The sequence below is a fragment of the Erpetoichthys calabaricus genome, chromosome 8 (assembly GCF_900747795.2).
Source record: "Erpetoichthys calabaricus chromosome 8, fErpCal1.3, whole genome shotgun sequence".
Classification (NCBI taxonomy): Eukaryota; Metazoa; Chordata; class Cladistia; order Polypteriformes; family Polypteridae; genus Erpetoichthys; species Erpetoichthys calabaricus.
The window spans coordinates 126,084,472-126,109,961 of NC_041401.2; the positions used below are offsets into that span (position 1 = coordinate 126,084,472).

The 25,490-nt window shown below is 37.9% G+C and overlaps 1 protein-coding gene across 5 annotated transcripts in view; it reads right to left on the reverse strand.

The window, feature by feature from the left end:
- The window catches only part of prdm16 (PR domain containing 16), a 445,445-nt gene that overhangs the window by 204,215 nt on the left and 215,740 nt on the right, over positions 1-25,490 (reverse strand). For 4 of the 5 annotated variants that reach the window (XM_028807457.2, XM_051931283.1, XM_051931286.1 and 1 more), the window contains exon 3: positions 13,803-13,853. In XM_028807457.2, coding sequence (XP_028663290.2) covers positions 13,803-13,853 — 51 coding nt within the window. The remainder of the gene's footprint in view (positions 1-13,802; positions 13,854-25,490) is intronic. The other variant, XM_051931284.1, reaches the window with a different exon arrangement.

Here is a 25,490-nt window from a genome sequence, read left to right on the forward strand (position 1 = left end):
TATTTCATTAGTTTCACTTTTATTTCGGAACTTCTGTAAAAACAATATTTGTAATCTTGCGAGTCCCAATATGCTGAATCTTTTTAATGACGTCAGGGTAAGTTTCTCTGTTTGGAATTTCAGCATAGACAAAACGATCTACATCATCAGCATTTAATATTTTTTTTTTACAAAGTAACAAAGTAAGTAGAGTTCTGCATTGGACTCCTGTCTGTAAAGTCATGCTATGTTCCTCTCACAGTTCCAAAAGTACATGGGTTTACCAAGGTGATACCTCAGCTTTTGTCTAGGTTTTTGTACAAGGGCTAGACAGAACGTTTTTGACTCCTGGGGTAAATTTAGGTTTTTAAATAAGCAGACAGAAAAATATATATACATTAACAAAGTAACCAATAAATGCATGTGCAGTAAACTCCGTTTTTGAAATTCTCAAGATTCTTTATTTGTCACATGCGTAGTTATACAGGACAACACGCAGTGAAATGCATCCTGATCCACTTATCAAAAACTGTGCAAAGTTAGAAGAACATCAGTTAGATTAACAAAAAGTCATAAATTAAATGGTAACAGTATAGTAGAACATAATGAATAAGTAAAATTACGTGAATAAAGTAGAATTAAGTGTTAAGGTGCAATAGTGTAGTAATTATTGTGTGTTAGACTGGTGCATAGTTAAATGAGGCAGTTTGTTTGTTTGCGCTACTGCGATCTTTACTTTTTTATATTTTCTAATTTTCCTACTTTCATATCCTTTAACTTTCTCCATATGTGTATAGCGCCAACGTTTTTTTTTTTTTTTTTTTTGAGCCTTTCTAATTTCCCTGGTTTCATAGTCTCTAACCTGCTCTGCATGTGTTTAGCGCCAACGTTTGTAAACATCTTTATGAAGTTCTACTTTGTCTTTTACTCACTGTCATTTAATTCTGAGCCGGATTGGACGTGCTTTTTTTTCAATTCCACTTGTTCCGGGCTGATAATTACTTTCCTTATTTTCTAAATTTGCACCTCGATTATTCTTTTTTGCTCTTTTTTCTGTCCAACGCATTTGAGTCTCTTTTCTCAGCGCTTTTCTTTCTTCTTCGTTTAATCGTCGATGTTTCATTTCTACCCAATTCATTTCATTTCTACCGTATTGACCTTATACACTTTATATGCACTGAGAGCCCTGGAGCTGTGTGTGCTGCATGACTGCCATTACACTACTGATTTGTTTTTTTTTGATATTGCTTGTAAGTAGGGTGTGTCTTGCAAGATTCTCGTTCTATGTTCCCGTGAGACGCACCGTGGCAGGTCTCTTTCGTCTCGCGGGTCTTTAAATTATCTTACGAGAAAGATCACGTATCGTAGACTATCAGGACAGGGGACAGGATTTCTTTTTATAATAGATAGATAGATTAGTATAATGTAATACTTATGTATGACTTTATTAGTTCATATGTAATTTTGCTCAAGCAATTGGGAAGCTAAGAATGGGTACACATATATTCACATACTTAATTCTGCTAACAACAGGAATAATAGGATTTTTTAGGTGGCTCTGAGGCTAAGGATCTGTGCTTGCCGGTTCGAATCCCCGTCACTGCCAAAAAAGAGATCCTACTCTGCTGGGCCCTTGAGCAAGACCCTTAACCTGTAATTGCTCCAGGGGCGCTGTACAATGGCTAACCCTGCGCTCTGAGCCCAAGGGGTATGCGAAAACTAACAAATTCCTAATACAAGAAATTGTATAAGACGAAATAAAGAACAAAAAAAAAAAAAAAAAATACATAGGTTTAAGAGAATGGGTTAATTAACAAAATTCCAGGTCATATGTATCAAACAACTCTGAAAAGCTCTGGTCAAAACTGTTATTGTTGTTAATTTCTTGCAAAAGCATATTGCATTAAAATGTTCTATGAAAGTGATGCCAGAAGAAGCTTAAAGAGTCTTCAGTGGGAACATTAGAGAATCTTCGATGTTTAATGATAGATATGATTTATAACAATATGATCTTAACAACATGATAGGTATGATTCATAAGAACAAATTATAAACCAGTGTATGCAGTGATGGTTTATTAGGCCTTGTCCACACACATACGTTTACTGCCACTATTTCTGCTGCTACATTAACACAGGCAGCCTTTATAAAATCTATTATATTCTATGGTCCCCTCTAACATCACTGCTGAGGAGTATAGGACATTTCAAAAAAATGTGATATTTCATATATTTTCTATGTGAAGATACAATAAAACAATGAACATGAGTACTGTTTTTTTCAGGAAGTTAAAGCCCACCCCTTGCTGTTTCCTAGAAACCAGCCCTTCTTAATTCCTACAGATGAGGTTGAGCACACAAATGCTTTAGGCGCCATGGAGGAGTGCACCCATGTCCTTTTTGTGTCCAATGCATTACTTTAATTATTATTGTCATTACTGCCATCATAATTGGCAAAGTGAGCATCATACTACCAGAACACTACACCACTCCTCACAATATTCAGCAAAATGTCTGTGAAAGGAAATGTCACCAGTGATTTTTTTTCCATGACATAACTTTATTTGAACACAAAATAAGAGGCAGAATTAGCAGAGGACAACACGCTATCACACTTGTGCACTCAGGGAACATCTTCATATCTTTAAAATCATGAGTAATACCACCCTGAGCAGAGAGGGGGTACTGTCACTAACACCTTCTCAATTTCCATCCGCAGTTCAGATGCTCGCCAGCTGAATGACGAGTGACCCAGCTTCTGCTTCCTCTACATAGCCCGGTCCCTTCAGGTCAGCACTATAAAAATCCCAAAGCCACCAGAAGTGGGCGTTCATTTGGGGTCCAGCTCTGCAGTTGGAAGGATCAATCCCACACCCTAGTTTTATTTGGACTGGCTGTATGCCAATCTTTTTACACCATCCATCCATCCATCCATTTTCCAACCCGCTGAACACAGGGTCACGGGGGTCTGCTGGAGCCAATCCCAGCCAACACAAGGCACAAGGCAGGAACCAATCCTGAGCAGGGTGCCAACCCACTGCAGGACACACACACACACACACCATGCACACACTAGGGCCAATTTAGAATCGCCAATCCACCTAACCTGCATGTCTTTGGACTGTGGGAGGAAACCGGAGCACCCGGAGGAAACCCACGCAGACACGGGGAGAACATGCAAACTCCACGCAGGGAGGACCTGGGAAGCGAACCCGGGTCTCCTAACTGTGAGCAACTTTTTACACCCTTGTGTGCTATTTATTTTGCCTGTTTTCTAACCAACCAAACGAAACAGTGTTACTGACTGGTACCCCAACCCTTTATATATTTATTGTCTATTCTTTGATTACAAAGCATCAAATGCAAACATCAACACACAAAAAGCATACCTGGATGAGAATCAGACTTAACTCATGTCCTGTTCCTAGTTTACTTTTGTTGCTCATATCATTTGACTGCATTATATTCTACTTATGTAACACACCTTGTGATAGTCTCTCTGTCCTCATATCAATCTATTGTCGTACGAGGCTGGGGGTCAGACCCGGCCGGGACACCTGGAAGGACCGGGTTGTGGCGTATTCGTCCTCCAGGCCATGAGGGGGCAACCACCCTGGATTAGAAGAGGCCCACAGAAGGGGAGCAGGGAGGCTCAAGCCCGTTGGGGCCAGTATCCACCGCCAGGGGGTGCCCCGAACCTAATGGAGCCTGGGACATATTTTCTTCTGCCACACTCATGGACGTTGATCCTTCCAGGGACACCCAGAGTGTTTCCGGGTGCTCTCCTGACACTTCCGCCACACCAGGAGGTGACATCAGGCAGAGCACCTGGAGCTCATCCGGGTAAAGATAAAAGGGGCCGCATCCATCCACTCAGTGAGCTGGAGTCAGGAGCAGGACGAAGCTCCTGGAGAGAGAGGAAAAGGAGGCCCAGGGACCATGAGAGAAAGGCCTAGGAGAAAAGTGACTGGGGCTAGAAGCGCAGTGTGTTGTGTGGGACAGTTGAGTTGTGTTGGTATCGGAAGAAAAATAAACATGGTTTTGATAAAGATGTGGTCTTTGACTGGTGGTGTTCGGGCAAGTCTCACACTATTTTCTAAGCCATTTTCCATTTCAGGATTGGGGGAAGCCTTGACAGGGACTGGCTGGATTGTGGAAACCAACCATAGACAGGGCACCAGTTCTGTACATAAATTTGAATAGTATTTGCTTTATTGGTATTACACAAAATTAACAAACGGATTATACATCTGATTACCTTCAGTCTAAAAATGAAGAGCTATAATAACATTCATTGGGGTGATGCAGACCAAATCATGCTGTAAGTCTTTTAAATTTATCTCTTACATGATTTAACACAAATAAAAGAGAACTGTGGTGCCTTCATGTTGCTCTTTACATTTATCCTCCACAAGATGTAGGATTAAAACTCCACATGCCTTCCCCCAGTCACCTATTGATGACAAAGCAAGCTGACATCAGCCTACTGTACACCAACCTGTAATGGATACCCTGTGACATAAAAATAACAGAAAAAATGCTGAAACCTTGTGTTGAGATCTGCATCTACTTCACTTAATAATAAATTACTAGCTGCAACTGATCAACTGTTTATTTCCACAAAAGGAGGAGGTACCACTACTCCAGGTTCATCAATGATAGCCTTTAAACAAATCAGCAAAGTGCATCTGAAAGAATGCCAGCTTGAGCCACATATTTTGTTCATAAAACTTCATGTTTCCTTGTATTTACCTACTGACAAGTCCCCCACAGCAGATTACTGCCAGCACTAACAGTATGGAAGAGATGATGGATCACAGATATCCATGTAATCAGGAATGAATAGGTATGGAGATAAGTCAACGGCCAGTAACAAAAAGACACTTATTCCTTAACAGTGAAGCAACAAACGATAACATCAGCAGCCTCACTGATAGTTGCTGTTATCCTTATCAGACCACATGGTTTTTACCTTTATATTGTCGTTGAAGGATAACAGCAAGCTCCCTTGAAAGTCAGAGAATAAATCTCAAACTCTTTCCTTTTCACAGAAGATCTATCCGAGTGGATTTCGATAAGAAGGCTATTGAGCGGTAACAACATCTTCTATCAATTTCTCCGCCTGCCCTTAACACAGCTCTTTATATGTCCCAAAAGCCTCCTCATATACGTCTTTTTATTATGAGTCTCTCAGCCAGCTCTCCTGGGACCCAGGAGGTCTAGGAAGGTGACAGATAGATAACGCTATAGATTATCTCCCACAGATGTTTTCTTTCCAGTAGCCTCTGGCTATTCCCTCTAAGTAAACAGAGACTAAATAGAGATTGCAACGTAGAAACGACTCCCACACTCCACCATAATAAGCCTCCCCACACAGAACACAAGGGACATTAGTATTTCTACCAGCAAAAGCAGGATGCTAGCCATTCCTGATCCTCGCAGTGACACATGAACATTTATATTCTTATTTACAATAATAAAGATCCAAACTATTATGAATCAGACTTCAGAAAATCAAAATACAAAAGGAATTTGGCCTAAAGGCCTTTGATGATATTTTTGTATAATTTCATGTCATTGCTGGGGCAGCACCAGTGATGCAGTGTTTAGTGCTTCTGACCCACAAATCTAGTATCCTGGGTTTGAATCCTGCATCCAGATGTTGCATGTTCCCCCCTCTTCTGTGTGGGTTTTTCTCTTAGTATTCTGATTTTGTTCCCACATCCCCAAAGACAACAATTTTAGGTTAATTGTCAATTCCAAACTGGGTCCCATGTGGTGTGTATGCAAGTGTACCCTGCAATGGACTGAAAGTTCATCCAGGGTTTTTTTTTGCCTTCTGCCTAGTGTTGCCAGGATAGCTCCAACTGAATTGGATTAATTGGGTCTTAGAATGCCATAATTAGCTTCCTTAATTTCATATAAAAAATTAATTGATATTCTTTAGACATAGTTTCCCAGATACTTTCAAAGGCCTCACTAAGCAGCTACCAAAATTGATGCAGCATAATATGAAAACGGGAATTACAATTTCACTCTTCAAATGGCTACAGTGTATGGATTTCCCTAAGGAGCTAATGTTGCTTATTGTATCTCAAAAGACTATGGACGGCTTGATGGGCTACAAAGATAATTATACAGCCATTGAAACAGTGGTTTAGTGAGATATTAGGTCAAATTTTCAGGCAAGATTTGTCATATGGTAATATAAAAAGGCAGACAGTTTGGGATAAATGCATGTGAAACTCACAAAATTCAAATGAAGAGCTCAGACCTAACTGCAGATGGGTATGTTCATTTTCCCTTTCTTTTTCTAATGACTATGAACTTTAGGTGAACAATGGATTATCCATCCATTCATAGTTACATGTTACACTCAACAATGCACTGTTAAACTTTCCCTGTGTAGAAATAAGTCTTCCCTGTTCTGACTCACACTGTTCTGCTGCAAAAAAGGCATGAATCAGAATGGCATAGGTAGTGTAATAGTGTAAAACCTCAGAACCTCAGAACTTCAGTGTCCTGCAGGGACTAAAGAGAAATTAGTGTGAAAGAGCATTAAACACCCTTTCTGTATTCAAGAATAAAAAAAATCTGTGGACACTGCTATGTAACATATTCCTTATTAATACATAAAGGCCATCTATGGTACAAGTAAACAGTAAAATGGCTTTAAAAAGTAGCACAAAAGATTTAAAATCTGAATTTGTATTATAGAACACTGCCAAACATAACCAACTTTGCCCAAATGCATGGAGTTCATGAAAGTCCAGCATTCTGATAAATTTGAATTGCGTGTGCTGTACACATCTGCAAAACAATTACAGTAATTCTTGTTATCAATAATACAAAACAACCTCCAACTTAATATGCCGATTCAAAAAGATTAATAACCTCCAATTTGAGCCTATAGCATATCTGCTTTAATTCACAGTATATTATAGTCCCAGAATCTTCTTTGATTGATAGCCAATTATGAATTATATAATCTTCATTTTGTATATAAAAAGTTTCATTTTACGTTGTCAACCTCTAGAGGATGGTAGCATATGGGAGTTTCTTCATTTTTGCAGGTGCTTGATGGACAGAAATGTCTCCTATCATGTGTAAAATTTCTTGTGTTAATTCTACCAGGTTCATTGGCAAATAAAGCATAACTACAATAAATAAAACATAACAAGTAGTAAAAGGGGTTGCAAAAATGGAAAGTGTGTTCAGGAGGAAAAAGGGCAATGTGACTTGCAACAGTAGAAGGAAGGGAGAGACACATATATTTTGCCTCTGATCACTAAAACTTAACAATAGCAACTCCAACCACCAAAACATTTGATCATTGTTAAATGGTTACTACGAAACTAAGAATCAAACCCCTGCCAGGAATGGGACATAAAGCATTGCTCTACCAGGACCCAATGGAAACAGGGAGTACTTGTGATATGGCATAATCTGAAGGACATGGGGACTACTGGGATGTGTAGTCTAATACAGTAATCTCCCAGCTAAATGTTGCTTTCCAGTTAATTAATGAATTCAATTCAGTTTGTTTTTGCATTGTTCTCCTCACAAAGTGCAGGCACAGAGCAGATGACACCACCAACATTCAAAATTACATAAGTTGATTTTCCTCCCAAAAAAAGCACAGTTATTAATTTAACATATTTGTATTACACCTTAAATTATCCCAAAGTAATCAGTACATAAAAACTCAATTCACAAGTTGTGCTGCACCCATGTCAGTGCTACACAGTTCCTATTAGTAATGCTACACACATGAACAGTCAGAATATTTAATACTATGAAAGTAACCCATTCTGGTTTCATTGATGCTAATCTGTTTTGGATTGGGTTAGGATACAAAAGTGCTGCCAGTGTGGCGAAGGATTCAGAGGGGTGCTTGACGTATTCAGTGTGGAGTTATCAGTGACATACGTTTAGGCAGACATTTTTATAACCTACGTGCTTTCTGTGCATCCTTTTTCCAAGCACAAAGGGAAAAGGCATTTGTGTAAAATTTTAGTACTGCGAAATATGTCTATTACTCATTTAATCCTGTGTAACAAGACCTTAACAAAGCTTCTTTTGGTCTTCATAACACTTACAAAACAAGAGCAGATGGGTTATTCATCTTTGTGCAGTGTGGTGTATTGACTTGATGGGAAAATTACTTGTTAATATGAAGGATTTGTGGGTCTAATACTACTGGATAGAAGAGAAGATCTGTGATACGGTTTGCAAATTAATAGCTTTAAATCCACAAAGGAAGAAAATGAATCACATATCTTAAAACAGTCTTTTATTCCTGAATCTTGACATCTATCAGGTACCTGCCACTAAATATGGAATATCAAGAGAAACGTGTCTCAGTTAAGCCACCCCAGACCACTCCAAAGTGAAATTTTGTTAGTTGGTCACATTGCAGAGATAAAAAAACACTTTACTAATGTTTTTTAAGTGTTATGAAGACCTAAAGAAGCTCTGTTAAGGTCTTGTTACATAAGAGTAAATTAATAATGGATGCATTTTGCAGTGTCTAAACTAAAGTGTTAGCAGCATTTGGTTTTATGTATTTTACCAAAGCCCGAGTGACAGATCTATGCCTTCCCTACCTGCTCCCCTGCCAAGTCTCCTCATTACCCCCATCCCAATTCATACATCCCAGCACACTATGTCACCCAGTCTGCAACGTTTTTTACCCACTGCCTTCAGTTATACTAAATTCCAGTACGGTGCTCTCTTATACTGCTGTCTAGTGTGCTCTAATCTCAGTTAAGATGGCCAAACACCGTACAGTACAGGTGTTACAGCATTGTTCTTTCACAGATCATTAAACATCTTCTTGAACTCTCTACCTGTCTTCATCAACCTCTTCATGCTAGACATAAAACTCAGTGGCTCACTCCGCAGTAAATTTATGGCTTCATAAACTTGCTTCAGTGGCTGCAGTTTAGAAATGAAAAGTAACATGATGTCAATCTAAGGAAACACATGGATTACAGTAAATATGTTTCCAACATTAAAATCCATTCACCAGCAGAACTTTCACTACAAGCACTGAGGTTTGCATGAGACTATGGCAGATTACTCAAAAAACAAATGGCATTATTTCAAAATAATGAACTTTTATGCTGTATTGAAACATTCAGTCAGGTCTTTACATTGTGCACAAGAATACATTCATCCATCTACTTAATTTAGTTCATGGTCAAGGAGAGCTGTGTCTATCCTGGAAGTACTGGGTATAAGGGGGGAGGCCACCTTGGGAGCTGCACCAGTCCTCATTCATGCTGGGCCAATTCTGACTTGCCATTTCAATGCAGTATATATCGTAATAGCCACAATTTGACCTATTTTAATTTTTGAATGTACAGGTAGTTTATTCTACATTATCCATTTATTCATTTTCTTACATTTTTATTATTTAGTTCTGTAGATCCTAAACCCACAACAACAGCAGTGGGCATAAGATAGAAACTTGCACTGCGTGACAGGGTGGCCTATCACAGAACACACACACACACACACATGCACACACTCACACACACACACAAACTACAAGCATTGACTCCAGGCCAATATAAAGTTGCCATTTAATACAACACACACGTTTTTGAGAAGTGGGAGGAAGCTAGAGTTCCCAGAGAAAACAAAAAGAAGATACTCATTTCACACTTTAACCACTCTGTCACTGTCTTGTCTGTCATAAGTTGTAACACTGCAATAGACCACCCAGAGACCTTGAAGTAGACAAAATGATTAGAAAATGCATGAAAGGATAATCATTAAGAGTTATTTACTGATTTATACATATTTCCCTTAAACTTTTTTTTTAATCAAAAACAAATCAGAAGTCACAAGTGCAAAAAACAAGCACTGGAAGGGAGTCTTGTTTAGAGTTCCACGTGAAGTAACCTTTCAGTTTAGAGTTTGATCACTTAGTTCAATGCTAATTAATCATACTAGACTATTACAGAGTTAAATTTGGAAACGGATAGATGGAAAACCTACCACAACCTTTAAATGGGGTAGCAGCTCAGAGATCACATTTGATAATTACAATAGATGACTGCATTCAGAATTTCTTTGAAAATTAAACTTGGAACATGCATTTTATGATGGGAAGATACATGTACTGTTTCATAGGCACTTACATATTATTAGCATATAAGCAATGTTCAGACAACTAAATCTATAATATGATAATGTAGGAGATTCTTATGATTTTGCAGATCAATATATCGTAGACCTTAGTTATAATAAAAGAACAAAATACACTGCTAACTTGAAGCCCTCAGTAAGCTACTAAAAATTGTAACAAGACTGAAAAGAATGAACAGTTACTTATAAATCCAACAATGTATAATAGTCCCAAGCAAATCATTGCTGATCCTTAAAACTCAAAGCCAACAAGGATGTTGATTAATAATTAAGATGACCTAAACTGGACATTATCTATCTAAACATCTGTGTTGCATTCCATTCAGCAATCTGTGCAGTGCTCAGAACCAATTTACTGGGCTTTAAACCCTGAATTGACCAAATTTTGGTCTACCATTTTCATATGGCTAAGGCCCAGCCTTTTAATCTATCTTGTGGTATAATGACATGCCATGCCCCAATAAATAAATGAAGAAAACACAATAGACCTTTAATATTTAGAAGCCATCAAAAATGGTAACAGTTGAGCGAAATGTGGTGTCATTACTGCTTATCTTTCAAATATCATTTAGCATTCGAATATGTGAGATGCACTGAGACAGTTGCATCCACAGAATCTGAACAGAGTGGTTGTTTTTTTTCCCCAGGCTAAGTATATCTCCCACATCATCTGCTGTAACTGCAGTGTTTCTTAAGCCTCTGTATGAATCTGCTAAGAGTGACAGAAGCCGCGACCATGAGCCCTAAGCATTTCAGTGCAACTTGTTCGGGTTCTTCTCACCTTAGTTCACTTTTAGTTTTGGACTTCACTCATCAAAGATTCCTACTTGACTTGCATGAATCGGACAAATGCGGCTCCTGCCTTTAACATTCATTTTCTTTTCCTACAGTTTGTACACAACTGAACATAGGTAGAAGGGAGGCCACATGACCAACTTATTTCCTTTACACGAAGCACACTTGCAGTATTTGACATCCTATATGTAGCTTTTCATGTGTCTTTTACTTTACTGCAGTGGAAATACATGTTGGTGATCACTTGTTTAATAATTTACTTACAAATGGGAAACTCTGCAACAAACAGACAGAGCTAAAAGTCATACTTATCAAATTTAGTCAAAAACCATGTAGGAAAATAAAAATAACATAACAATCCATTTGGAATAAATTCACTAGTTTTGCAATGTAGTGTGGAAACAAAATTGAAAAAATCTGACTTAGCAATACATATAACTACAACCAGATCTCAGCCTCTGATTAACAGATTGAAATGAAAATCTGAAGTTACTGTTTTCTTTCAGGAACTAAGTTCAATAAGCCACAGGTATAGATCTTTGGCTGATAAGAAGAGAACGATGTTGGTGTCTTCATTTGCCTTTATGTCACAATTGCACAAAGGACAAGGTTTCTCATCACATCACCACTTTCCAGTGTCTCTAGTTGTGTATGAATCGCTGCATCTTGCTACAATACTTGAACAAATCGTAACCATAAAATAACAAAGTAGGCCTAACAAAGCAAATAAATCCAACAAATAGCTTTCTTTAGACAAGGATAAACTAACATCTAAGTGCTCCACAGGACTATGCAATGCAAAACATTGAACTCTGTCCTTAAGATCTGGTTTAAAGTAAAATACCAACTACTATAATGTTTTTCCATCTGTTTGCTTCAGCTGCTCCCTATGAAACAGTTACTACTGTCTGCTCTTTTCTGTAGCAAATAGAACCCTAGTTCTGGCATTTCATCTCTGAACACAAAAGGGAATGAGTAGAAAAAATTTAAGACCCCCTGCTTAAATGAAACCGAAGATAACATACCCTAGTAACCATGTCTTCCATACTCAAGTTAGTGGGGATACCCTGCTGGTATCATACACCTCATGGGCTTTTAACCTTGATCTAAACATATGAACATTCCTCGGCTCCATGTTGAAAATATACCATCTTGTTCAAACACCAAATCACAAATCATTAGATATCCTAAAAGGTCTTAGGAGGCCTACTGTGCTTGATATAGATGCTATAAAGTGAACAGCACCATTAAAAGGTGGTGCAGCTTATTGAAGACCTCAACAAATCCAAATACCTTTCACAAGGTCTTTTGAACAGAAATATTTTCAGATACTGCCATCGAATAAAAAGACTCAAGATCTGTTCAATAACAGATCTCTCAATGGCTCATCTTTGTTTGACCTCAAGAGCTGAATTTAGATGTATGTTGAGTCATTTAAAGACTTTGTTTGGTTCATTAGAGAGTCTAACAATCCATAATACATCCTCATATTTCAATATTGATTTCAGGAACTCATTATAAATTTGTAGAATGTAGATTGCAACAGTTTGTTGCTGAGAAAAGGATGCCTAATAGACATTGTAACATTGTGACACTTAACTATAGATTCTAGTAAACTGGCTGCTAAAAAGTTGAGATAATCCTTACATTGTTGATTCCAGAAGATATCACATGTAAAGATTTGTATAAGAACCCACTTCACATATCCCAGCACCTTGGTGCAAACATCAAAGCTTACTACAGAAAAAAGAGCTTTTTATGATTCAAGGAGCTTGATGCTGACATCAAGAACACACTATGATCCATTAAGTACATTACATTACCTCAAAGTTACAGCTCCAAAGGCTCATTAAAGCCATGTTTTTATTCCAGCAGTTCCTTTGTCACTTAAACAATTTTAACAGAACCTCAGTGACCTTCACATTTTTAATGGCTTCATCCGCTTTTAGAGCTAAAAAAATTATTGCAATTTGTTTCTGAACACAACAGAGACCACAAAATTGTCATAAACAGTGAATTAAAGGTTTTTCTTTCGTGAATCCAATCTTGGACAACCAGAAACGTGTGGAGCCTTTTTTTTTTGTAAGCCACCTTACATATCAGCACTGGTTAAGCAGCGTGTCACTTCTCGCTCTCTCAGAACATCAAGCACTGCTCGTCTCGAACCACCCTTACTTAAAAGAGGAGGACGACATGCATCAAGACTCTTTGCAGTGTTGGCTCCTCAGTGGTGGAACGAACTTCCTCTTGCTGTACGAACAGCAGAGACCCTCACTGTCTTCAAACGTCGTCTGAAGACACACTTCTTTAAACAGCACTTGGGGGACTAAAGTCCCCATACTCTTTTCTACCCTTTTCTCAAAAAAAAAAAAAAAAAAAAATTTTGTACTAACAACTTACTATTTTCTTCTACCATGGTTTTGTGTACAACTTGGTCAGCGGTAACTTGTTTAATGACAGTAGATTTAATCCTAGCCTTAAAGACTGAAGAACAGTCGTAGATTACTAAGCACTGTTGTAAGTCGCTCTGGATAAGAGCGTCTGCTAAATGATGTAAATGTAAATGTAAATGTTAATGTCACACTAGTGATGTCATGACACACGACCATTGGGAAGCTCATCTTAGCAAGCTTCTTAGCCTACCAGTCTCCTCAACGGCATTACCGATAAGAAAATGAAAAACATGAATATAACCACTAGATCCCTTAGCCTAAAACACCCCAAAAACCATACTCAAATAATTAGCAAACAAAAAATAAATAAAAAATAAAATCATAAGCCCAGGTCATGACACACTGAAAGTAAAACTTTACTGGAAATAAATGGAAAGATTTAGGTTGACAGCAATCATATTTGACATTATCATATTAGTACCTTCTTGAGGCAGCTCTCCTGCGGTGACATTTCATGGTCATTCAACATCTGCTAAAAGAAAAACAGAAGAAACTTATATTGTATGATAGGTAAGAAATATATGCATATATAGATTTAAATGCAGATATAGACAGTATTGCACATGTTTAAGAGCACAAACAACCACAACCAGCATAACACATTTTGTGACTGAATCAACTCTAACAAACTTAAGTAATGAAGAAAACTTTGATTCTCTTCTAAATCTATGTATCTAATACTGAAAATAGGTTCAGCCAATGTTTTTCTAGAGTACCAGGAGAAGAACCCGCTTATATACCAGAACATACTTCCACACATCTCCATGCAGAGTGTCAGAGGGATAAGATTTAAACCCAGTCTTCTGGATCAAAATCATTGATATTCCATTTTTTCCTTTGTCTTTTCTGAGACATTTCTTTGCTCTGTTTAAAATCATATAAATCTACTTATCAGCACTTTCTACAAAGATTTGACAGTGAAAATATGATGAGTTAATTAATAATAATGACCATATAAATACTCCACAAATCCAACAAAAGCTTATTACAGCAACAGGAAGCATGCATGCAGGTGATTGATTCTGGCTGTCTGCTTGAAGATTTTGGTAATGAAATACTACCAATATTTATCTACTGGCCTGTGAAATATTTTATGTCTTTTAAAGCTCATTAAGGCCCTTCGCTCATGAAGGGGCCTCTTGTTTGTGCCATAGTTCATTTTTTACAATTTCAGGGAGAGGTGTTTGCTCAATCGACATCAGCTATCTGGGATTACCAGCTAATATTAAAGAGAGGTCACAGTCTTAAAGGGCTTTTAGCTTTAAAAAGAATATTTTCTCATTCCCTCTTGTGCCTCATGTGGTTGAACATTTGACTTCCTATGCCACACTTTGATCAAAATACTCAGTCATCAGGGTCAAATCAAATACTAATGACAGAAAAAAGATGGCTTAATGGGGTGGGACTCAAGTCAAATGTGACATGAAAGGTAAGAAGCCTGACAGTGGGTTATTGCCCTCTGGCCTCAGTACAAGAGAGCGACCCAGAAGATAAGGGAAGAAGTTAAGCCATACAAAGTGTGAGAATGAAAGATGTGAAGAGAATAAGGCTGGAGTCTTTACTTCTTGGCCTGAAATTTAGTGCTTTGCCGGTCTACTAAGTTGGCCAGTACTGACCAGGTTTCTTATATCACATCTGATGGTCAATAGGTGCTTTTGCTGAGTTTTGATCAGATTGTCATTTGAGGCCTTCTGCTTATAAGGAGGTCAAAGAAAGATTGCTTCTAGTTGATGCCCACAATGATTTATGTAAAGGATTTTTTAGCTTTTGAATTTGCATCTTTTGATTTTTTTCTTAAATTATATTCATTGCTGAGCCATAAGTTTATGTACAAAAGTATGATGTGAATCACGATATCACATTAACTGCTTTTCTAAAAATCAGGAATCACATATAATACACTGTCAGTTCCAGAAGAAGCTGCCAACTGCTGGCTCCTGAAAAGAGATTTCGGATAGAAACGGTAAACCTTTAGAATTTACAGGACACTTCAACCTTCTACAAAATTGCATGAAAATACTTCTGTTAAGAAAAATGGTTGCTAGAAATTAATCTTAATGATTTAGTTAAACAAATAACAACAGTAACATTTCATAATCTATATACAGTATATAATGCAAAGTTGACTCACTGACTCATCAACAAAAGAACTACTTCCTGTATAGGATAAAAACTTGAAATTTAGCAGGATTGTACATCTAGGGTATTAGGTATCTGCTAAGAAAGGACATTTTGATATATCAATATTTTGGAGGTAACACTCCCTATAATTGAAAAACAAAATACCCAAAAAAATGGTTTGACTGATTTGATTGAAATTTGGTGATATTACAGAATAAAGAAAATTAGCCGACATGTAAGTTTTTTATTTGAGAATATTTATTAAAATCATGCTAATGTACATGCTCTGTGCTGCACATAGAGGAGGCTTTATCCAAACGAAGCATGCAGCAGAAGTGACTGACAGCACCACTAACAAATAGGGTAGATGAATGACTGATGAAGAGGTGGTGATTTGGACAGGTAAAAAGAAACGTGATCACAGTGAGGAGTGAAATGGAAATAGAAAGTTCAGCAAAGATCCAGGAAGGTGTGAAGCTCCATGGTTAGTAAACGTACCATAAATTTTGAGTGCTGCTGCCATGATGCTGTGGCTGTGAGCATTGCTGTTGCTTTACTAGAAGCAAAAAGACAGGAAGAGAGAAGCAGAGGCAGAAGTGGTATCCTTGGAGCCAAGACAAGGCGTAAGTTTAAATTTAAAGGGTCTTCCATGAGCTACTCTATTGTAATACACACTTGCATCTATGGACTTTGAAAGGGGATTTCCACTGCGTATTCCAAAATCATTTACATTTATTTGTGTGTCTGCTTACTTTGAATGGGGATGTCAAACACCCCTGCTCTCCAAATTTCTTAACATCTAGATTCACATATGATGACTTTAATATGGAACCCCTGATCATTTCAAAAGCCACCAAAACATAGTACTGGTAGTTATTTTCTTACTCTTAGAGAACTAGAGAAAACAATTCCAAAAGTAAAAACATTTTATTCACTGCAATATAAAATTTATATGTGCAGCCTGTAAGAGTAATTACTGTCTGTAAAAAAATAAACATGATGCAGTGATAGCACTTTATTGTTTGCCTACAGCTGTGGCAAAAAAATTAAAAATACACTATATACACTTTTGAACATAAAACTGATGACAAATGCAAAAAGAAATAGTTGAGTGAATGATGTAAACAAGTGAAAATTGTAAACATCTAATAATAATAATAGTATATAGTCAAATTTCACATTATTCCTACTGATTATCCATTTCAATTCAAAAGAATACACTTTCTTGTAATATTATGTTTTATCATCATCAACAAAAGCCAAGTCACTAGGAAATGCAGGAACTGATCTAATGTAGGAATGATTTAGTCACGGACAACTTAGTAGAGCATGTACAACAGTAAGCTGCTTCAGGGAGCTAACAATATTATTTTTACTTATTATTTGACTAATGGCTTTTTCCACAGCAGCTTACAACATTTGAGATACAACTGGTTACATTTCTTTTATTTTTCCAAATGGAGCACAGGCTGATGCTCATGGTCACACAATGTGAGTAACAGGATTTGAATCCACAACCTCAGGGTGTGATGTCCTAGGTCTAAAGACTTGACCACTACACCACACTGCCTGTCAATAACATTAGCCCCTTGAAAAAACATTAAAAAGTACATAAACAAATGTACTTAGTTACATAGCACTTCTGAGACATCCAAATTACCTGATGACAATATAACTGAGGCCTATTGTCTGAGGCCGGGTAACACAGCTAATAAATAAATAAAACCTAAATCAATGTAATAGTTTGCTAGGGTTCAACTCATTTTTTAAAACCCAATGTTTTAATTGATTTCAGTGGAGGTGGAATTCTGCAGAAAGCAAAGTTGCAGGAAACATTTTGAGTAACCCTTCAGGGAAAGAACACCTGCTTGGAGAGACTTATAAAATTCACCATCTCAACCCAATTAACCATTCTTAGAGGCACTGGGGGTCACAGCTTTGGATGAAGAGCCAGTAGACAACACACCACAAACATTCATATTCACAGTGACTTACCATTTAAGAGTTGCCATTTAACCTGCCAAGCAAATCTTGGGGATGTGGTAAGAAAATTCAAGTACCAGAAGAAAAGCCACACAAGCACAGAGGAACATGCAAACTCTAAACCAACAATACCAGGATTAACAAGTACCTTCAAGATGTGGGACAGCAGTGATAACCACTGTGCCACTGTCCCACCCTTCCATGGAAAAAGGCACAAATAATGTTCATTCCATTTTGTGCATTTTGCCCTCATTGATTTTTTTAAAACTGTGATGTATTTTAAAAGTGTTTAGAAACAAAAGTTAGAAATGAACAGTATCTGTAAACCTTATGTGCAGAACATCCATTCCATGATATGACTCGTGAACTGTAACTGTGTGTGTAAAAATGCATTGACCCAAATAATTCAAATAAATAAATCTCGAAATCACTACAGTTAAAGAAAACTATATGCAAGGAAAATCCATTTCAAGTGAGTACAAGCAGCTCCATTCTCTTAAAAAAATACAGCTTTGGCATATTTTTAGTTCCACTACAAGCTTGACAAGGTTCCATAAAGATCACCTGGAATGATTATTTGGTTTATGCAGAAAGCCAGTAATGTAAATCGAGCATGAGGAGGAGATGAAACTGAAAAGAAGTACAGTCACATTTCAAATTCCTGACCAAGCACGTGACTGCTTATCTTCTTATCTTCTCCAAAAGTTAAAGTCTGGGAAAGTCTTCTCATATGGAACCTTGAACCCACAAGCACAAAAGAAGGTTCATTGCTGAACACTTGAGCTTTTAATCTTGCCTCACTGCTTCTGTAAGTGTGTTTGGGAAAAGTTAAGGATGGGCTTTGAATGAGTGGTGGGTGTGAATATCACAGTGTTAGCAGATACTGAACTGTGCTCTTCCTTCTTTTATTTCTTTTTGAATAGTATGGAATTCTAAAAGCATGATGTTTAAGAAAGAAGACAACTTCATGGAAAGAGCTGTTTTTTTTAATCACAGATAGGCATGTAAACAGCAAGTATGCTTCAACGTGAAAAAAAAAATAGAAACTGTGAAATTTAATTTTTTGGACATTTTTAACAAATGCCAAACTTGAACACGTGACACTCAAAAACAGATAAGGAAGGAAAAGGAATATATAGGATCAGGAATAATAGCAGGTGTCTGCAACGCCCCATGATGTATTCCTCTACAAGATGTGGTGTTTTATTTTCAAAAGTAGGCAGCATTTACTGATTTATTTTTTCTTTAAAAATTGTAAATGGGCATTTTTTGAAGCTGAGAAAATATCAGGTTGAACAAGACCTACGATGTATCTGATTAAAATTCACTTCCACAATAAGCTCCCGATAAATAGTTTTCTTGTAAATACCAGGAAGCTGAACAACAATCTGATAAAGTTAGTGCCAAGATAAACATTGAGAGAACAGTGATAGCGGATGCCACATTTGACAGGCCAGGCCTTACAAGACTAGTTAAAAAAATATTATTAAATATAATCTCTGCTCATTTAGCTATTTTTTTGTATTCTTATCAATGTCTCGGAGCCCGCTGTAAATATATCTGAGAAAAGCATACAGTTTTTTTAACTTTTTAACTCATGAATGCAAAAAAAAGATTGTAATGGGGGTGGATCAAGCTGTCATTTCAGAAATGATATACCCATTGCCAGGGTCGCTTCTAGGAGTAGGCCAAGCAGGGACCAGCCTAGGGGTGTCATGACCTTTGGGGTAGCCAAATCTGTGATCACGACTGATCTCTAAGGGGGACAACCCCCCTCCTTAGTTGATTCCAGTTTCTGAATCCAACCAATATAAAAGCTGTTCTCTATAAAAATGTACATCAATTGAGGATTTAGGCTCATTCAAAATGTACTGATAAAGATGTGACAACCGAGTGCCAGACATGAAGCAGAGAAGGAGCTTGCATTGAGTTTCTAAAACAATTTACAACCCACGCCAGAGCAGGCAGCTAAAAGCTTACTTATGCTAAAAAGAGGACTTTCATGCTAAAGCAATATTGTTTCTTACTTTATGTATTTTATATGTAAGTATACAATTTGCTTGGTCTCTTTGTGTTCTTGTGGACTTTTTCCATACTGCTCTTTGATGTCACTACATAGGCCCTGTATGAATGAGAATGAGTAAATGCATGAGTATGCCCTGTAATAGACTTAGACTTATGTTCTGGTGTTGTCGCCATGTCATGCTGTATGCTACCAGGTTACAATTAGGCCCCTGTCACTCTCTGTTAGGCTAATAGATCCAGAAAACACAGAAATAGTTATATAGAGTGTGCTGCATTCTTAAAGTTCTCATCCCAGCAAAATGGCATTAAGCTTCCCAATTAGAACTCCACCCTAAAACTATCCTTGACAGAAACATTTTGTAGACTTGCCCACTACCAGTACGATACAAACTCTTTACTAAGTATATTTCACAGATTTTTTATGATTTCCAGTTCTATTCTGGGGCAGCACAGTGGTAGCGCTGCTGCCTTGTGTTTGTGTCACAGGTCCTCAGTTTGTAGAGTTTGCATGTTCTCCCTGGGTCTGCACGGTTTTCCTCTGTGTGCTCTTCCCACAGTCATGCAGAATAGGTGGATTTGCGATACTAAATTGGCCATATCGTAAGGTTAGGGTGTGTGTGTAGGTTCGCTCTGCGATGGACTGTTCCCTCCTTGCACCCTATGCTAGGCTTCATACACTTCACTAATAGTTAAATTCACTGACTAATACAGCAATACCCACGTTGGGGCTTTAGATGCCAGTGTGACCAAAATGTAATTTTGGAGACTTCAGCAAAACTTCACAACCTTAACTTTGACATCTGAAAATGTATGCCTGGGAATCACTGGATTCACCATTTAAACTACTGCTGCTGCTGTTGCTGCTTGGGTTCCAGCATTTCCAATATTCTGTATACTGAGAAGGTCCTGCTATACTAACTTCTTGCCTGTTTTGAGAAATTATCATTGAATAAAAGAGATGTAACAGAAACCTCTCAGAATGCAAAACTTATACATGTGTGTGAGGCTTCTTAGATTTTCAGAAGATAGCCTTTGTACAATTTCTGTAGTCTGCTGCACTTTGTTCTGGAATCATTTCCTAAGTTTCTCCCCAACACATCAATTTTAACCTTTTCAAGCCTCCTTTTACTTCTTTCTTCAGCATACAGTTAGTCAAGTAATAAAAATAGACAGCGTGATAATTTAAATTGCACCACACCCTTCCCATTGCTGCCAGAATCCACATATGTATCCCCTACACCCGCCTGGAACCTTAGATGTGTGTTTTTCCTAAACTTTCTTAGGAGACTGAAAATGTGGACAGGTAGATATGTATGTACCAAATGGTCTTTTTTTCTTCAGTAGTTTTCTTCAAAATATGCACTTTCTCTAGAGTTTTTAATAGCTGGCCTACTATGTATGGGTCATTTCACTTCCTGCTTTTACATCTTCTTTGATGTACGGTCTTGTTGACATTACTGCTTATATCTCCTCTTATAAGCTGTGCACTACACTTATTGCTGAAACATTTCTCTTCAGTAATTGCTTAAAAAAATCTGGATAATTAAAAGATGTGCCCCCACATATGCACATACAAAACATTTACATTTTGTGAAGATAAAGCATTTCATTATGTACTAATTGCCCCAATGTTGAGATTCTAAAACATATATTGAATTGAATACATTTTTAATAAACTTGAATTAAAATAAAAATGGAATTGTCTTTATGATTAGCTTTTTATAAATACACACACCGCCCTGAAAGAATGGTCGTCATTTGGAAAGGGTAACGTGTGCCTATGAATGTCTCAGAAAGCAGGCAAAAATATTTTGGTATGAATATGCACATTCCAGTAGTGAAAGTGTGTTTTAAACACTGCACCAAGAAGCTTTGGAAAATATAGGGGTAATAACAGAGCAGCTGCAGAGTCCTGGCCATCAAAGTGACCATCACTCATTTTGTAGTCTGCAGTCATACTGCTACTTTGTTTTATTAGCTACAGATCGAAACTGACACTATGCTTCATATCTGTCATATAAATTTATTAAAGAGGACAGCTTTGCCATTCATCAAACCTCTTTCTCCACCAGCCCATAGCTGCTGCTGTTGCTCTCAACTCCATATTGACAGAACCATAGCGCTGAATGCCAACCGAGACAGTATTTATTGATAAGCCATTTAGCAGGATGATCTGTAATAATCATAAGTGAGTAAACAAAGGGCTATAGATTTTGCTCTAATAGTCACCCTGACAGTTGCATGGAGTAAATCATGGTTGGCACTGCCAGAATATTAGGTTCATGCGTGGAATAAGCTTTTTGGATATTAAAGAGCTCCCCCGACCCTACAACATCACCTTTGGCCTCATATTTCTATCACAATGCGAGCAGTTTGAAAAAAAAAAAGAACTGTGGTGCACATTATGTCAGCTGCAAAAGGCCAAGGATTGTTTCCATTTTAATTCTTCCAGAAACAAAAAATGTTAAATTAATAAGATTACATAGGTCAAGCGGACAGGGGAAAATGCAGGTGAATACGATCAATTTGCCCTGAAATGCCCTGGTTTCCTCCCACATCCCAAAGAGCTTTATGCCACATTGTCTGTCAAATTGAAACCGGTCTAGAATGAATGAGTGCAGGCGTGTGTATCTGTCATAATTTAACATCTGTTTAAATTTTTTAATCACTTCTTGTCCTCAAAAAAACATTAAGATATCATTTTGGCAGTTTTTGAGATCAAAGAATTCAGTAATTTAGAATACATTCTCCAGTGCGCCATTTTTTAATGGATACCACCATGTTGTGCCTTTGTTTTGCATGGCTACCAGGTAGTTGCAAAGCCGGGTGACCAGGAGTGTGCACGGTGTGATTATGGTGACAGTATAAAGGTTAGCGGTGTAAAATTTCTGGTTGTCTGTGTTTACAGATTTTTCTTTCAAAACGTGGCATACTGCTTGTTATATTAATTTTTGATCCCCTAGTTATGCACTTCTTTCATATTTGTCTTGGTGTATGTGACTATCTTCTTTTTGACCCTTTCTCTCAGTTCTTTCCTACTTTGCTTTTTGCCTCATGTCTTGGGCTATGTTAAAAATAATGTTTTTCACATACTGGCAATGACCTTAGTTTGTTTTCTCCTGATCCTTCAATAAAACTTTCATCAGACTGCTCTTCTGTGTGCCGTCATCACAGTATTAGTGTTCTCACTAATGGAGTGGATTCCAGTTCAAGGTGGGTTTCAACCTCGTGCCTGACTCTGACAGAAGTGGTATCACCTCTCTGCAACCCTGTAATACATGAAGGGGCCTGGAAGAATTTATTTTAAAATGTAGCTGCAATAAAATGTAATGTGGTGAATACAGAAGAGTCGCTCAGTCAATTTGGATAATGGGACCAGTTACTCTGGAGCCCAGGGCTTATGTTTTGAAGGCTGACTTAAATCATTACACAAATATTTCCCGAACAACTCTCTTGCTGATATCTTTTGCCTCCTGAATGGTGCAGGAGTACTCAGACGTGAATAGCGTGGAACCCCCCCCAAGTCCCTGGACTCCCCTTAAAATGGCTACACTGAGCATGCTCCTGATCAATGCTCCTTTTGTTTGGGAAGGCAGAATCTCTTCAAATCCCACAGATCTACAAAGTTGTGTCATTAGGAGGAAAGGGCTAATCCATACAAACCTGCTGCCAAGCTAAACACATCAACATTTTACAAAACACCCTTTGTTGCTGCACAAATGTCTTTTTCTTAAAAAGTATAAGCACTGTCTCATTAAGGCCTTTGCTTTTCTGACAGTTAAATTTATTAAGACCACTAATGGGTCATATATTAAAGGAAGGAATGCTGGGTAGTGGAAAAATGTGCGCGTGTCACCTGGCGTTCACATCCCTCATTTCTGCAGCTTCCTAAAGTGGCCTTGGACCTCCTTGTTTGTGAACCACCCTGATTTACGGAATACCGTATGTTTGAATGGCTTTGCAAAAGTAATCATTTTTTGCTTTGACCAAATATCAGTGTACACTGGAAACTGTTGCAGATCAGCATTTAGATTCAATTTCTGCAGGCAATTATTTGGAAGAAACTGAGGTTTGTAATGAGTTAAACATATTTGTTTACACCATACATTTCATACAATAAATCTAAAGAACTGTATTTGTATAGGGTCCTTGTCACATGATTACACAACAAAGAGCAGTGAAGAGCATCCACTTAAACTGACAGAAATGCCACTGATGCAAGGACTCAGCTGGTTTGCACATCTGCATCTCTATATTAACTTCCTTAAAACTTTTAGTATTCCCATCATGCATCAAGCTGCTGTGCATAACAAGACCCTCTCAGTTCTATCTTCCCCCATTGCCCTTGGGATCCATACATCAGACACCTCCTAAGAATCACTTCTTTCTCCTTGAATGAGATATGTGCTTGAAATGAATGCAATATGGACTTGTGGATGTTCTAAGCTAGCTGTCTGTGAAAGGGGAACTATTGAAGCCTTGCCTTCACGCGCAAGATACTCCTCTGGTTAAAACACAATGTGTTACAGAAGGCTCACAAATGCCTGTCTTCATTTTTTAGAGGAAGTCTAAACACGTCTTCAGTTTCCCACTGGGAGGCTGCAAAGACTGGGAACACATTCCTGTCTGACAGAGGGGTGGTATTTGTCAGTCTGATACCTTCAGTGCTGCAGAATCATCTCTTTAAACATGACAGGCTTGGCGTCTGTCAGGCAAGGTGACACAGTGAGAAAAATGACCTCCCACTTAGAGGGAGGGCACTGGCAGGGTTTATGGTGGGCCATGAAGCCTTGGCTTGAGGCCCTTATGAAAGCACACAGCAGCATTAAAAAATAAAAAAACAACAAAGTGGGAATCAACTAATAAAGGATATGCATTCAAGAACAGACCATACTCTGGAGACTAAAAACAATACACTGAACAGTTGCACAGAAGCCACAAAGTGAGAAATGTATTAAAATAACATTGATGTACAGGGGATAAGAGACTGTTAACGAGACCTTGTATCACTTTCTAAAAAGCAGCTTTTGTACTAAAGGTTGTGTCTGTGAAAAGTAACTAATGTATATAGTGTAAATACAGTGCATTCAGAAAGTGTTCCGACCCATTCATTTTCTCACATTTTGTTATGTTGCAGCCTTGTGCTAAATTGTTGTCCAAATACTGATCCAGCAAAATTTTACACTGGATGCCCTTCCTGACGTAACCCTCCCCATTTATCAGGGCTTGGGACTGACACGAAAAAACACACTGGTTTGTACATCGTTTTTTTTTCCCTCATCAGGCAACACTCAAAAACCCAGAATGACAAAAAGAAAACCAAAATGTTAGACATTTTAGACAAATTTTTTTGCAAACTTATTAAAAATAAAAAAAACTGAAATATTACATTGGCACAAGTATTCAGACCCTTTAGAACCAGGTTATGACGCTCAGAACATTTATGTACACGCATCATGGCTGCCACCCTTTCCCAACGCTCTTTAGACGCGTCCTCTGAGCACGTCATCAGAAATTAACGCGATGCGTGCACGAGTTGCAGTACCAGGAAAAATTTGGGTGCCATGTGTGTCCCAGTTTTGATACGTGATATCAGCATCATTGTTTACTATCAATATCTTCAGTGACAAACGTGCTTGTCAGAACAGCTGGCATCAAATCACCAGCTCCTTGAAAGTGGATTTGGAAACGTACAAGATGAAATGTAAGCAAAATTTGAGACAGATATGTCCGTGCAAAGCGGAAAATGTCACAGAAAAGAAGCGGGGATTTGGCCGTTGCAAAGTAACAGTATGAACGGAAGCTGCATTGCAGCTCCAACAGGATTGATGTACATGCTTCGATATTTGATTTATGGTTCAATGCGGTGAAGCAAATCATCAAACTTGAATGCTGACATATGAAAGTATTCATGGTGCTTTTCTTCATCCATTTCTCGCATAGGTAATGCAAGCATTGCATATTTCCCATCGTAATGATG